At 35.7% G+C, this 15,428-nt stretch overlaps 1 protein-coding gene across 8 annotated transcripts in view; it reads left to right on the top strand.

Annotated features, from left to right (window-relative positions):
- STK33 (serine/threonine kinase 33) overlaps positions 1-15,428 on the top strand; it is a 152,975-nt gene that overhangs the window by 113,219 nt on the left and 24,328 nt on the right. For all 8 annotated transcript variants that reach the window (XR_013362108.1, XM_077866577.1, XM_077866581.1 and 5 more), the window contains 2 exons: positions 4,276-4,388; positions 4,821-4,906. Coding sequence is in view for 7 of the 8 variants with exons in the window: in XM_077866577.1 (XP_077722703.1) it covers positions 4,276-4,388; positions 4,821-4,906 (199 nt within the window). In the remaining variant the exon portion in view is untranslated. The remainder of the gene's footprint in view (positions 1-4,275; positions 4,389-4,820; positions 4,907-15,428) is intronic.

A 15,428-nucleotide genomic window follows, 5' to 3' on the forward strand; every position in this document is an offset into this window, starting at 1 on the left:
TGTTTTTAAAAAGTGACTGAAAAAACAATTCGGAAGCCATTCTGAAATCTCTCTTGTTAGTCGTCAGCTACCTCCGTTAGATATTTTTTAGTACTATAAATTTTATAACATAAAGGTTTGCATTTTATTGACCTATAAATGCTGCAGTACATGGTATAATCTGAGCAAAAACTTGCTTAACACCTCTCTGATCCTTTGCTCCAGACCAAAAAGGCTTTTGTATTTTCTTGAATGATTCACTTATAGCCCATCGGGTAGAGAGAGTGCTGGGACCTGGCACTTAGCTGCCCTGTGGACAGGACATATGTGAGGAGTAACTAACTAGACAGGTGTTCAGCCCACAATCCAGAAAATACTCTACAGTTCCCAATCCTCTTATTGCTACTGAAAACATTGCTGTTTCTGGCTCTTCCTCCTGTCTCATTCTCAAGATTCCATCAAACTCCATGTCCTATTAATTTTTCCTTTGCAGTGTTCTCACCTATTTCTTCATTTCTCTTCACTTGTATGATTTCTCCTTATGATCCATTTTCTAAAACATTACAATGTCTGTCTGACTGTTCCCCCTGCCTCTGGTTTCCTTCCCCAGTTCATCCTTCACATTGCTGTCAGGTTTGTCTTTCTAAATCACAAATCTGATTGTACTACTACTTTTCTGATTCACAACCTCTGATAATTCTCCCTGGTTATAGAAAAATATCAGAACATCCCATCATGGCATGACAGCAAATCTTTCATGCCCTAGCCCCAGAATGCCTTTCCAGTCGTGGGCTAGCTGTGCATTCCCATGCGCCTACCATATGCCGTAGCCACTCTAGGCCACTCTTTATGATTCATATATGCAGCATCACATGTCTCTGGGTCTTTGCCCATGCAGTTCCTTGTGCTTACGATGTTTTTTTACATCTCTACTAACCTTTCTCCTGGGTCCTTCAGCTCAAACATTAACGCCTTCTGTTTCCCTAACTTGTATCTACCCCAATAGAGTTACTGCATTCATTATGTATATCCATTCCCACACTCCACAGAGGATTTAAAGCAACATACAAAAATGCATGCAAAACCATAACATTGAAAGAAAAACAATAGTATTTCATCAGAAAAGTGTGCACCTGTGTGAATTTGATAGAATTGTTCATTTTCCTGTATTCTCATAACACTTTTTAAAACTAGATTATACTATTGTAATATAATTATTAGAGTATGTATTTTTTTTCTGTTTTTGTTTTCCTTGTTCTAAATTCCATGAAGGACAGAGATCTTATATTATTCCTCTCTCCATCCTTAGTATCTGGTACAATAGTAGACATGTAGTCAGTGCACAATATATGTTTGTTAAATTGAATTAAAGCGAATTGTCTAAGAGGTGTTCTGAAAAGTTAGTGGCTATTGTTCTGCCTCTTGGTGAGCATGAACATTTTTATGCTGATGCAACATTAGTTTTATGGTCATGTTGAAGATTTCACTGTGCACTACCTCTTCCAGATCATTTCTAAATATTGACATCACAGTAGTTACATTTTCACAGTGCTGTGAAATGGAATACACAGGCAGTAGAAATTGGAAGATGTGATTGTAGCTGTAACTCAGATGGCCAACACACATTGCTGCTTAGATTGCATAAAGTATAAACGTAGTCACAAAGTTTTTGATCATTATTTTATGCTAATTAGCATCATACTGTAAAAATTCTGAGCCTTAGTTTTTAATTAAAAATATCACTATTTTAAATTAGTGTTTTATACTTGTAAGAATTTCCAGACAAGTCAGACATAATATATGTAATCTATTATTACACAATTCATGTGGTGTCTGCTGCCTGCTTAGTTTGAATTTGTTGTTAAAGAAAGTGATAGTGTAGTACATATCTAAAATTTTTTCTCCTTCTTAAAGATATAATTTTAATTTTTCTGCTTCAGAGCGTGGCTGCATATCATCCTAATGACATCTTTTTTCCCTTACAGTAGTCTCTTACTTAGCTAATCAGTGCCTATTCATTAATTTGCCTGAGCCTGGTGTTCTTATAGATAATTTCTTTCACCAAGGGCACAAACATATTACCTTCTCCAAGGGGGTTATTTTCTTGTTTATCAGTTACCCCTGATTCATTTCTGCTTAATTGAACAATGATAACATACTTTCTCAAGGTGAAATTAACATAAATACTCTTCACGGGTACTATCCTCTGCTGTTGTGATTCCTATGACACAGGCAACAGAAAATAATAGAAAGGCTTTAAAAGGCATTTTTCATGTCTTGGATTCCCTTTTCTGGATGTGAAGAAAATTGCTGTCATAAAATTTCATATGCTGCTGATTGACCAACCATTAGATACATTTTGTGTAAGTAAAATTGCAAAGGACAGAAAAAAAGTGGGATTTTTAAAACATAGCCCTTAAGCTATGGTTGCATACTTGTCAGGCAATGCAGGAGCAGCTAAGAAATTGGTGAATGTGCATATCATTGGTTGTTAACAGACTCAATGAGCTGGACTTTTGCTGGTGCATACTTGTTACAATAGATAGTAATTGTCCATAAGACCATTTTTTCTGTTTTTTTTCTATTGCATTTTAAAACTGAACACTACAGGCAAATAAGATCACAGAGAGGAGGTTCAGAATGAGCTGGAGAAATGAAAAGTATTAAAAAAGGAGATTGCAGAACAAGTTGATAACTACTGATCTCTTAACAAGAAGCTATTGCAAATGAAAAGCTCTGTTTTCTAGCCTACTTTGACAAGGATGAAAACAACTTTTTTTCCCTAGGAAATTAGCATTGTCATTCTCATTATCATGTAAAATATTTATTAAATTTAAATTAATTCAAAAAATGTTCATGGCAAAGATTTTTAAAAGAATTTAAAAATAGAACTTTAAAAATCAGGAAAAAATCTAACTGCTAGGAGACTTGGAGGTCATTATACTTATTTACATAATAGGCTTTTGGGAAGTATAATGGAATTATGCCAATTTATTCTTTCAGTAATAAAGTGGAAAAATAGAATCCTGAGAGTTGAAGAACAGACATACAGTGTTGCCTCTGTAATGAGTCCAGGTCCAGCTTCTGTCTGGTTGTCATTGGGAAAATCTGATTGTTGACTACAGGGTTGTACTCAGCTGTTGGGGTTGACATAAAGATGATGGCTAACATTTGTTGAGAATGTACTATAAGGAATTGAACTCAACTTTTAAGTAAGTTCTTGTAGTTTTAGACTGGATTACTTACTGAAGGAGAGGTTTGCCATGCTCTTTGTAAAATATAGTACAATACTTACTCTAAAAAAAGATTTTATTTATTTATTTATTTATTTATTTATTTATTTATTTGAGAGACAGTGTGTACGCGGGTGTATGAGTAGGGTAGGGGCAGAGGGGGAGGGAGAGGGACAAGCAAACTCCACACTCAGTGCGAAGCCAGTCTCTGGGCTCAATCTCATGACCCTGAGATCATCATCACCTGAGCTGATATCAAGTCAGACACTTAATGGACTGAGCCACCCAGGCACCCCAATACAATATTTCCTTTTAAAAGATTGTCAAGACACGCAGTCTCTGATTTACAGAATGTACATCAAGCCCGTGTTTACTTTATATATACTGCCAGTGGTTTTACTGATGTTGGTCATTACATATGCTCAGCTTTTCTTCCAGACGGAAGGGTCAAATCATCATCATCATCTGATTTTCTTCATGCAGATTGTCTTCATTTTGTATACCATTTTTTTAAGAGTTGTGGCCATTTTAATGGATTTTTTGTTTTGAATCAGAGCCTTTAGTCCCCAGGGTTATTCTTGGTTTATTCTTACTAACATTGGTGTAATATTTTACCACACATAAAGCCGTTCCATGGTCATTTGACTCTGAAAACTCTCCTTGGACTCTGATAACTCAGTATATTTCCCCTTAAGTTCAGTTTGAATTATGTAACTTAAGCATTGCTTTACCTTTGCTCATGTTGAAGTGTATCTTCACTATTATTTGTGTACTTAAAATCATACTCCAGCTTGTATTTTAGTCCTATTTAAGCTTAGTTTTCCCCATCTGGAAGACCTTTGGGTCATTTGCAAATCTGGAGATTTCAACGTATATAAGGGCCTATCACTGATCTTGCAAAACCCTTCTGCTTCCATTTCTACATCCAGAGAGATGCCCACCTCTAGATCTCTTTTACTTAAATTTGAAGCACCACTACTTCCAAGTTCTAAGGAAACTTAATTTTTGATAGCCTCATTTTGATTATTAAAAAATCTAAACAAAATGATTGCCTTTATTGTAGATTATGTGGAGAACCACCCTTTTTGGCAACCTCAGAAGAGAAGCTTTTTGAGCTAATAAGAAAGGGAGAACTACATTTTGAAGATCCACTCTGGGATTCCATAAGTGATTGTGGTAATTATAGATCTATTATTATTTACTAAGGCAAATGTACATAAGAAACTTGGCCAGTAATTTAAATACTCTAAATCTCTATTTTGTCATTAAATTTACTCATAGAAATAAACACTATTTACTTGTAGAAATAGTGATCTCTTCACTATGGTTGTAGTCAAAACTTCCAACAAAAACAGAAAAATATATAGTAAAAGTTGAAGGGGAAATTTCTGATCATCCTGCTCATTTTTGCTATAGAACATAAACCAGCTAATCCAGGCAATGAGATCTCACCTTAGGTCCAAAACTTTATTAGCCATTTTTTTCTGATGATTTTTATTATATAGTTGGAATTTTCCCCTCATGTCATATAGATCTAATCCTAAATAAAGTGGAAAGTAAATGGTATTAATTATAGCTAAGATTTTCAGGATTTTCCCTTATTTGCAGCTAAAAGTGTTTTGAAACAGCTTATGAAAGTAGATCCTGCTCACAGAATCACAGCGAAGGAACTACTAGATAACCAATGGATAACGGTAAGTTACAGGATTACTTCTTTTTTTTCTTTTTTGACATGCTACCATTGTTTTATTTTTATTTGGTCTTATAGTTTATATACAGTCTTTAAAACAGTCCATTAGTTTCATCTTCTGACAAGTTAAAAAAATTATTGAGTCAACACATTTCTGAAATGGGTATTTTAAAACTATTACCACAATTGTTTATATATGTTTATAGAGGTTTGAATGAACTCTGTTTTGCTCCATGCCATGAAGGTATCAAGTCTGGTAGAAGAGAGCTGAGAAATACCCATTATGAAAACTGTAATATTGAAACAGTCTGTATATTAAGTGATGTAAAGCCCTGGAACAGTCCACTACTCTTTCAACTCTTTGGATGCAAGGAATCTTAGGGGACTGAGAAAAACCAAGATTTTCTAAGTGGCTGTGACCTGGCCTGAAATCTTGAGTAATTACCCATTTACATATTGCTTCCTCCCATCAGACTAACTGCCTTCAGCATAGACCCTATGTCTTACTGAGCTTTGTATTCCTGTACCAGAACATTGCCTGGCCACATAGGACCCTTGGAAGAAGCTGCTACTTACCTTTCAATACTTATCCTCTTTTTGTTCTCTGGTAATGAGGATCCTTGCTTGTAGCAAGAAACACTGCTGTTTAGTCTTCCTTGCTGGTTAGCCCCGGTTTTTGTTAATTATCATGATGGCAGAAATAGGAGCAATTTTTGGAAAGTGCCCTTAAATGGAGAGAGTACGGCATTCCACAGTCCATCTCCTTTCCTGGTGAATGGAATGTAGATGTGATGGCTGGAGTTTGATTAGCCATATTAGACCATAAAGTGGAATTCGTAAACTGAGGATGGTAGAGCAACAAGATGCGAAGATCCAGGGCTCTTAGCTCACAGAGCTGCCATGCCAGCCCTTGACTGCCTACCTCCAGACCTTTTCAAGTGAATAGCAAACAACTTCTGTCATCCTTAGGACATGTAAAAATATAATATTGAGCCTAATACCAATTAATACTCAAATAATTGCTGAATGAATGATTCAATAAATAAATACATCTGTAAGTATCTTTTAAAAAGCCCAAGAGGGGCACCTGTAGTGGCTCAATCACTTAAGCATCTGCCTTTAGCTCAGGTCAAGATCACAGCGTACTGGGATAGAGCCTTGCATCAGGCTCCCTGCTCAGAAGGGGTCTGCTTCTTCCTCTCCTCCCTACTCATGCTCTCTCTCTCATGCTATCTCTGTCAGTATCTCTGTCTCTCTCTCTCTCTCTCTGAAATAAATAAAATCTTTAAAAAAAAGGCCAAGAGCTGAGATTGGATATTTCTAAAGACACATTTTTAAGCATTATTCATCTATGAAAAAATTGTTGTACATCTATTATTTGCTAGACACTGTGCTAGGTACTGGAGATATCTGATATGCTTACATTGCGTGGCATTGTTGCAAGATAATGGTGGCTTGGACAGGGTGGTAGCAGCAGAATTGGAGAGTAATAAATGCAGTATGTTTTTTAGGTACAATCGACTTGGTGGTGGCTTAGATGATAAGTGAGGATAAGGGAGGAATCAAGGACGACCTCCAGATTTTGCTGTAATGCCTGGTCAGGCCATGGTGGTGCCATTTACTGAGATGTGGAATGCTGTGGGAAAAACAGGGTTTTTTTCCTGGGTGGAAGGTGGTGGATTAAGAGTTCCATACTAGATATGCAAAGTCTGAGATGCCTATGTGGCATCCAAGTGGAGATATTAAATAGATAACTGAATATATGAGTCTGCAACTAGAGAAGTCCAAGCTGGAGATATAAATTTGGGAATCATGAGCATATAGATGCCATGTAAAGTCAATGTGCTGAAGAGATACAATGGGAAGAAAATACAGACAGAAAGGAGAAGAGGCCCCAGCACCCAGAAGACGAGAAGCCACCAGTGGGGGCTGAGAAGGGATGGACGATGTGGAGAGAAGAAAACCAGAGGAGTGGTACCAGTGAAGTTGGGTGAGAAGAATGTTTGAGAAAGTGAGAGGAATCAGCTCACAGGTAAATGCTGCTGAGAGGTCAAGATGAAATGAAGAGTTTCCATTAGACGGGCCAACAGGGAGGATGATGGTGGCATTGAAGGTCCAGGTAAATTTAGATACATATCAGAAACTTATAGTGATATCACTCCTGTTTTCAAGTCTCTTGTTTTACTTTGGAAATTTCTAATCATTTTTCTGAATTATATTTTTTCCTTCAAGGGCTAAAAAACCAGTCTTCACTGGAAGCTGGGTTATATCTGCCCTCTTCTGTGAATGTGTTGATCTCTGAAATGATTCTGTGCAATAAGTATTTCTGGCCTAAAGTAATTGTGCAAATGAGCTAGCAGCTAGATCATTGCAAAACTTTTCTGAGTAGATTTGTAGTACAGCAAAATCAAAAACTGTAAAACAGATGGTGTGCCTTAGAAATCTATCTCTTTTCAGCATCACACAACATTCGGGTTTGGCCATTTAATTATTTGTTTTCTAATTAGTACAACTTTATTTCTGGCTTTGGTCATTTTTCCAGAAGTCTCCATTTTTGAGCCTCTGTAACATTTGTCTCTATGTAGTCTTTGCCAAATGGATAGAGAAGTGACAGATAGCGTGTACTATATCGGACTACCCTAAGGAGTTCAGTGTATGAAGTTTAGAATACTGGCATTTTATAAACTTCTGAAAGGCAAAACTCTTTTCTTCCTAACCACTTGAAGTCTTCCTGTAATTCCTATCCTCTGTTTGAAATAATCTAAAAAGAATACGTTACTTCTCTCAGTACCTGGCTGCTTTATAACTAGAGCTTATCTTTTGCGATATCTAACATGTAGTGACATTTTTTCAAAGAGCTTTATTGGATAAAAAGTTTTTATGGTTCAGCCTATGTATTGTGCATTTTGAAATATGGTATATACCTGAAAAGTGTTCTGAGAAAAATAGAGTTCCTCTATGTACATTTAAGTGAATGGAACTTAAAATAAACACATTTGTCATCCTGATTTCAAAAGTTGAAGATTAGATGTAAGGAAAACCAGCCAAAAAGTGACTTTCCTACAAAGGAAGAGTTTGATGATGACTCCCATTGCCAGGAGTGTGCCTGTGATCCTCTTGTGTCTGTTTCTTCCTTTCTGTCCTCTTTCGTCTCAACAGTGGCTCAGGAGCTTACTTCATCCTATTATTATTTTTTAATTTAAATTCAATTTGCCAACTTATTCTATCTTATTAGGCAATTACAGTTGCTTCTTGGTCCCCTCAAGACAACTAACACCAAGAATTTGCATGTTTAACAAGTTTCCTAGATATTTTTAATGCTTCCTTATATTTAAGAACCCAGCTATAAATTAAGGAAACATTTTTCTTCTATGGCTGTTCTACAGTAGTTTCCAGATCTGAGTTCTGTTGGTTCTATTCATACATTCAGTAATTCTTTTGACAGATTTTGTCTGTGTGTGTGCCTACCAAGTTGTACTAGGTAATAAATAAAATATCATTAAAGACATATAGGATATGGTCTCTGATATAAGGAACTTATGACCTGGTAAGGGAGACAGGCTATGTAGAAGATACAATGCAGAGAAGATGATAAATGACATAAGAAATTGCCAAATGACCAGAGAGATGGAGGCAAGCAGTTATAACATCAGGAAGTTCAATCTGACTGACAGAGAAAATGCTTGAAGGAAAGAGGTGGAAAATACATTCCTTTTCCTTAAAAATGGAAAGAGAATTGTGAGGAACCTGAATACCAGGCTAAAAAGCTGTAACTTGCTGTCATAGAACAATATACACTCTTTGAAATGAAGGAAATTATTGTTGTAGTGCATCAGTCTTGCAAGGGGGCTTATTTTAAATGGGATAGCGGTCATTTAAATATCTTTATTGATTTTACAAGTATCTTTGGATTTTTAATCCATCAGGCATTCTAGTGGTCCAAAAAAGTGAATCAAACAAGGTCTTTCCCCTTAAGTAATTTACCACAAAGTACAAGGTACTTTAGTTTATGGTCACACTTTTAGAAGGCACTTTTCATCAAGGCATGGGGTCTGATCTCAGAACGGTCTTTCCTAATGTGTGAACAAGGCCCTTCTTCCTTAATTTACAAGTTATTATCTGAGTTTTGTTCGTTAGCTTTTGACCATTAACCTTAACATACACTTTCTATACAAGAGAATGAAACTTTTTTTTTCTAAAAGATTTTATTTATTTTTTCATGAGACACACACACAGAGAGAGAGAGAGAGAGAGAGAGAGAGAGGCAGAGACACAGGCAGAGGGAGAAGCAGGCTCCATGCAGCGAGCCCGACATGGGACTCAATCCCAGGTCTCCAGGATCACACCCTGGGCCAAAGGCGGTGCTAAACCACTGAGCCACTGGGGCTGCCCGAGAATGAAACTTTTCTGATGCCTAGTTGTTAGGCACTTTTTCCAACTGTATATTTTCATCCTAAATATATTAAGACTCTTATTTTATTATAGTTATTCTTAAATTGTGAATTATCATATGTGTATGAATACATCAAGTTCCTATTTAATGAAGGTTTCTATAAAAATTATGTTACAAAGAAACCCAAGAGCCAGGAACCTTAGGGATTTATTCCATATTCAGTGATTCATAGACTTAATAATCCAATAAATATTTACTGAATAACTACAATGTGCTGTGGAAGACACAGGAATGAGTCTGGCATAGTCCCTGCCCACAGATTGTGCATAGACTAGTAGAAGGTTTAAGTGAAAATATAGGCAGTGAATATAATATATAAAATACACTATATATAATATATAATAATGTGTTCTATAAATATACAAATATACTCTCTATTTTATATATTTTTATATATAAAGTGATATATAATATGGTATAATACAGTGTGATAATGTGTACTATATAGTGCCATATAATGTGGTACTGTATAATTTAGCAATAGTACTAGATTTTCAAGAAGAGAGCTATCATTCCCTTTAGAGAATTATGAAAACTACTTAAAGTGAAGGTAATATGTGATCTGGCTCAAAGAGTGGATAAAAGTTGAAAGCAGTGTTACAGTCATGGTAAGAAGGATGGGGATTCTAGATTGGAAGAACTTTACAAAGATATATAGATTAAAAATGTACAATATATTCAGAGAATATGAAGTATATTAGTAATTCTGTTTTTCTAGAACCATAGAAGACATGTAGGGAAGTAGTAGAAAATTAAACTGTAAAGGCAGGTTAGAACTATCTTACTCTAGACCTTGACTTATCTGGAGGAGACTTTATATTCAGCTTGTTCGATGATGCTACTGGAAGGCACTGAAGGACCCTGATCACAGGTGAATCTATGCAAGTTTTTCCTTTGTCCCTCTGACCCTTACAGAGTGATTTGGGTAGACTTGAATGAGTTCTGTGGGTTAGATTCTGAGGAGAGAACACCTATTCTAATGGAGTGTCCTAGCTGAGAGAGTAAGAAGCTGGAAAAGCCCTAAGAATAAATTTTTTAAAAAATATTTTATTTATTTATTCATGAGACACATACACACACACACACAGAGAGAGAGAGAGAGAGAGGCAGAGACACAGGCAGAGGGAGAAGCAGGCTCCATGAAGGGACTTGATCCGGGGTCTCCAGGATCACACCCTGGGCTGAAGGCAGTGCTAAACCGCTGAGCCAGCCGGGCTGCCCCCTAGGAATAAATTTGAGTTGAAGGTCTTGAGGGAGCCTTACACACATGGCAGAAACAGGATCTTGTTGGGGAGATAGTAAACTAGGAGTCAGGGTCTGAGTGGAAGCAGGATGGGTACTGGAGCAGGTTGGGGATAAGTAGCAAGTGTCAGACTCCTTGCAGCTCAGCTCCATCAGTTAGTAGCCTGGTAGATGTATTGCTGGCAAGAAAGAACTTCAGGAAGAATAATCTGACAACAGTGTATGTGGTGAATCTTGCTTGGTGGCAAACAACAGCCGGAGCTTTGGGGTGCCTGGGTAGCTCAGTCAGTTGAGCATCTGATTCTTGATTTTAGATCAGGACATGATCTCAGGGTCATGGGATTGAGTCCTGAGTTGGGCTCCACACCCAGTGGGGAGTCTGCTTGAGATTCTCTGTCTTCTCCCTCCTCCCCTCCCCACATGTGCACATGCATACTTGTGCACTCTCCCTCTCTCTCTCTCTCAAATAAATAAATGAATCCTAAAAAGAAAGTTAGAGCACTGAAATAGGACTTGAGTGAGATGATGAAGATTGGAACTCGGGCAAAGAGAGTGGAACAGAGAGGAAGGGACAAATCAGACATTCAGAAGAGAATCAACACAAGTTTTCAACTAAGTAGAAATGTTAGATAAAAGAGTACAAGGAATCAAACTGTTTAGGTGCCTGGGGAAGTGATATAAAACAAAAAGAAAGTCTAGACAATTTCTGGTTTCATAGATTAGAAAAAGAGTGTGACTTTTTTTTATAAATGTAAACATTATATTTACATTTTTATGCTTGAATAATCCAAAAAGAATATTTTTAAAAAATGGTGAATCTCCTAGTGTATTAAGTTTAAAATTTTTTCATCCTAAATTTAATTAATTGCAAAGGATATAATTTCCCATATTTTGTAAATATTGATAATTAAACATAAAATTAGTATTGTTTTTACATGAATAGGACATTATCTATTTGTAAAAACTTATGAACAATCTCTTCTTTAACAGAAACTATAGGTTATTCATTCTTTTCTTTGGATTTCTGTTTCTATTCTACATCTTTCACAGAATTTTATCCTAATATTTATTTTTGCTTGAAAGGGTTTTATTAATCATCCTATCATTTATCTCATATTGCAAAAAAAAAGGTTCAAATACATATTTAAATTTTGTTTTTATTTCCTGTGATTTTAAGATTCTAAATGTTTAAAAATTATTTAACAATGACTTATCATTATGATTATTAGTATGTAATTGATCAAGAGAACATTATTATAATTTGTTATAATTATTAAGTATCACAAGTACAATTATATTGGAAATGCATCTCTTTAGTGGATGTATAGGGCTACATCCCACCCCCTCCCAAATAGTTTATTCATCCATGATTGAATATTACTTATTGTTAGAAAGAGATAGCATTTAGCATCAATTATATTGATGTTTTTGTTTTTAAAGATATAGGCACTGAGAACCCTAAATAAATAAGTAGATGAGAAGGGAAGGAGTTTCAACATAGCAGTGTCCTTCAGTTCTTTATTTTTTATTTATTTTTTTTAATTTATTTTTTATTCGTGTTCAATTTACTAACATACAGAATAACCCCCAGTGCCCGTCACCCATTCACCCCCACCCCCGACCCCCCTCCCCTTCCACCACCCCTAGTTCGTTTCCCAGAGTTAGGAGTCTTTATGTTCTGTCTCCCTTTCTGATATTTCCCACACATTTCTTCTCCCTTCCCTTATATTCCCTTTCACTATTATTTATATTCTCCAAATGAATGAGAACATATAATGTTTGTCCTTCTCCGACTGACTTACTTCACTCAGCATAATACCCTCCAGTTCCATCCACGTTGAAGCTCAGTTCTTTAAATCTGTCTGAGTTAATTGTCAGAAACCACTGAGGGAAAGGCCTGTTAGAGAAGACTCTGGTTCCTGCCAAGATGCTGAATTAGCACAGACTACAGCATCGTCTCTGATGATTAAACCTAGAATAACTTTAGAGAAAAATCTCATGATACCAGGATTCAGATAAAAGTATGAGAAATCTTTGGGAAGATAAAGGATTTATTTTGAGTTGGCACGTATGGTGGGTGAGGTGACAGCCAGGAGCCAGGACAGGATGTTAAAATAGGAAGACAAAAAAACCAAAGTTCCCCTTTTGCTTATCTTCTTTTGCCTTGGGACATTGATGCCTTTCTCCTCACAGGGGTCTGAAGAAATAAAATCAGAGTAGCACTGAAGTCCTATTATGAATGAGAAGCTAAGGAAAGTGGATAGGAATTGACTGGTTTTTGTCATTGACTCTTTACCTGTTGAACTCTAAACACTGGGACTGGTGGGTTGTACTTTTAGGAGTGCCTCCTCCTAAGATGCCTTCTCCTGAGAGAAGGTTGATAAGGATGAAACCCTGGGCTGAGGGGTAACTTGGAGGGGGCAGGTTTTTGGTGCCTGAGGTTCTTACCCTTTATTCTTCCTTGAACTCCTGGGCTGAAGGCCTTGATCTGGCCTTAGAACCGTATCCCGTCCTCCCAAGGAGCCAGTACTCCCTGGGGAAGATGAGATCACAGGCCAAGTTTCAGACACCATTAGGAGCATTTAGAATAGATAGTCCAAAATAACCTGAGAAATGGTATATCAGAAGTTGACAAAATTACATGGAGAAATTGGCAAATTCACATCATAGTGGGAGATTTTTATGCACTGCTCTCAACTGCTGATAATGTAAAGCAAATGAAAACAGAAACAAAGGTATGGAGATTTTAACAACACAATCAAAACCTTATCCTAGTAGATGCATATATAATTCTACACCCAACAATTGGAGGACATATAGTTTTCTTAAGCCCATGTGGAACATTTATCAAGATTGATCTTATGCTAGTCCATGAAGCAAACAAGCTTCAATGAATTCCACACAGATCATGTTCTCTAACAATACGCAACACGTTAGAAGTCAATAGCAGTTAGATTAAACATCTGCATGTGTTTGGAAATCATATCACATGCTTCTAGAGGAGTCTTGGGTTAGAGAATGAATACAAGAAAAAAAAATCCAAAATCCCTAGAACTGAATGACAAAGAAAATACAACATGTCAAAACTTGTAAGATGCTGGGAAGTATATTTCAGCAGAATTTTTTAGCCTAAAATATTTATGTCAGAAAAGAAAAAAGGTTAAAAATTAATTAACTACCTATCCAACTTAAAACTTCAGGAAAGAAATCCAGCAGAATATAAAATAAAGGAATAAGAAAAAAATCTAAGTGAAAATAAACTAAATAGAAAGCAAAGTAGAGAGGAGAAGATAACAAGACCAATATTTGAATCTTTGGAAAGACCAACAAATAGAGAAAACTTTGGCAAAAGTAATCAAGAAAGAAAGAAGACAAAAAGAATATTATATATGAAAAAGAGAATACAGCCACAGATAAAGCACAGAAAAGGGTTAAGATTTAAAAGATAAGAAATTTAAAAGACAAGGGAATCCTACCAACAACTGTATAGTAATAAATCTGAAAACTTTGGCCAAATGGACAAAATTTCTTACAGCTTCATAAAACTCTCAAGGATAAGTGGAAAACTTGAAATGATCTTATAATTATTAAAGAAATTGAAGTAGTAGTTTAAAAATCCTCCATAAGGAAGATGATGGGATGATGGGCATTAAGAGTACACTTATGATGAGCACCGGGTGATGTATGGAAGTGCTGAATCACTGTATTGTACACTTAAAACTAATATAACACTGTATGTTAACTATACTGGAATTAAAAGTAAAAACTTTATATATATATATATATATTATATATATATATAGTTTTTTTATATAAAGTATAAAAAACTTTATTTATATATATAAACTATATGTTGGGTGTAGAATTGTATATGCATCTACTGGGATAAGGTTTTGATTGTGTTGTTAAAATTATATATATATATTATATATATATAATTAAAATAAGATCTTCCATAAGGAAAACACCAGGCCCAGATGATTTTACAGATTAGTCCTACAAGATTTTCATCTCAAATTTTAAATCACCTCCCACCCCCAAGAGGGAGTTTTTCTTAACTTATTCAAAAAGTCTATTATAACTCTGTATACTATAGTATAACAAAATTAGACCACTGAAAACTAAACCTTTGATAAAGGAAAATGACCCATTTCACTTATTAATATAGATGTAAAATCTTAAACAAAATATTAGCAAAGCGGATCCAATGTTGTATATAGGATAATACATCATCACCAACTTGGATTTTTGCTAACTATACAATGATGGTTTAATTTTAGAAAAACGTCTATAGGGATCCCTGGGTGGCGCAGCGGTTTAGCGCCTGCCTTTGGCCCAGGGCGCGATCCTGGAGACCCGGGATTGAATCCCACGTCGGGCTCCCGGTGCATGGAGCCTGCTTCTCCCTCTGCCTATGTCTCTGCCTCTCTCTCTCTCTCTGTGTGTGTGTGTGACTATCATAAATAAAAAAAAAATTAAAAAAAAGAAAAACGTCTATAAATATAAATTCCCACATTAACATATTAAAGGAGGAAAAGCATGTGATGATTTCAAAGGAAACACTTAGAAGACTCAATGTACATTCATAATTTAATTAGGAATGGAAGAAAATTTCTCTAACCTGATATAAAGGTTATAGCAAATATCATTCTAAAAAGGAAATATGAGAACTTCCTTTAAAATAAAGTGCTAGTCAAGGAAGTTAGCTTTCAATATTTTTTTCCAGCATTGTTGTTCTTAGTTAACTTGAAACAAGGAAAAGAAATTAAAGGTGTGGAAATTGGAAAGCAGAAATAAAACTTTTATTTTTTATTATAATATACAGATTATT

This window comes from Canis aureus, chromosome 23 (assembly GCF_053574225.1).
Source record: "Canis aureus isolate CA01 chromosome 23, VMU_Caureus_v.1.0, whole genome shotgun sequence".
Lineage (NCBI taxonomy): Eukaryota > Metazoa > Chordata > Mammalia > Carnivora > Canidae > Canis > Canis aureus.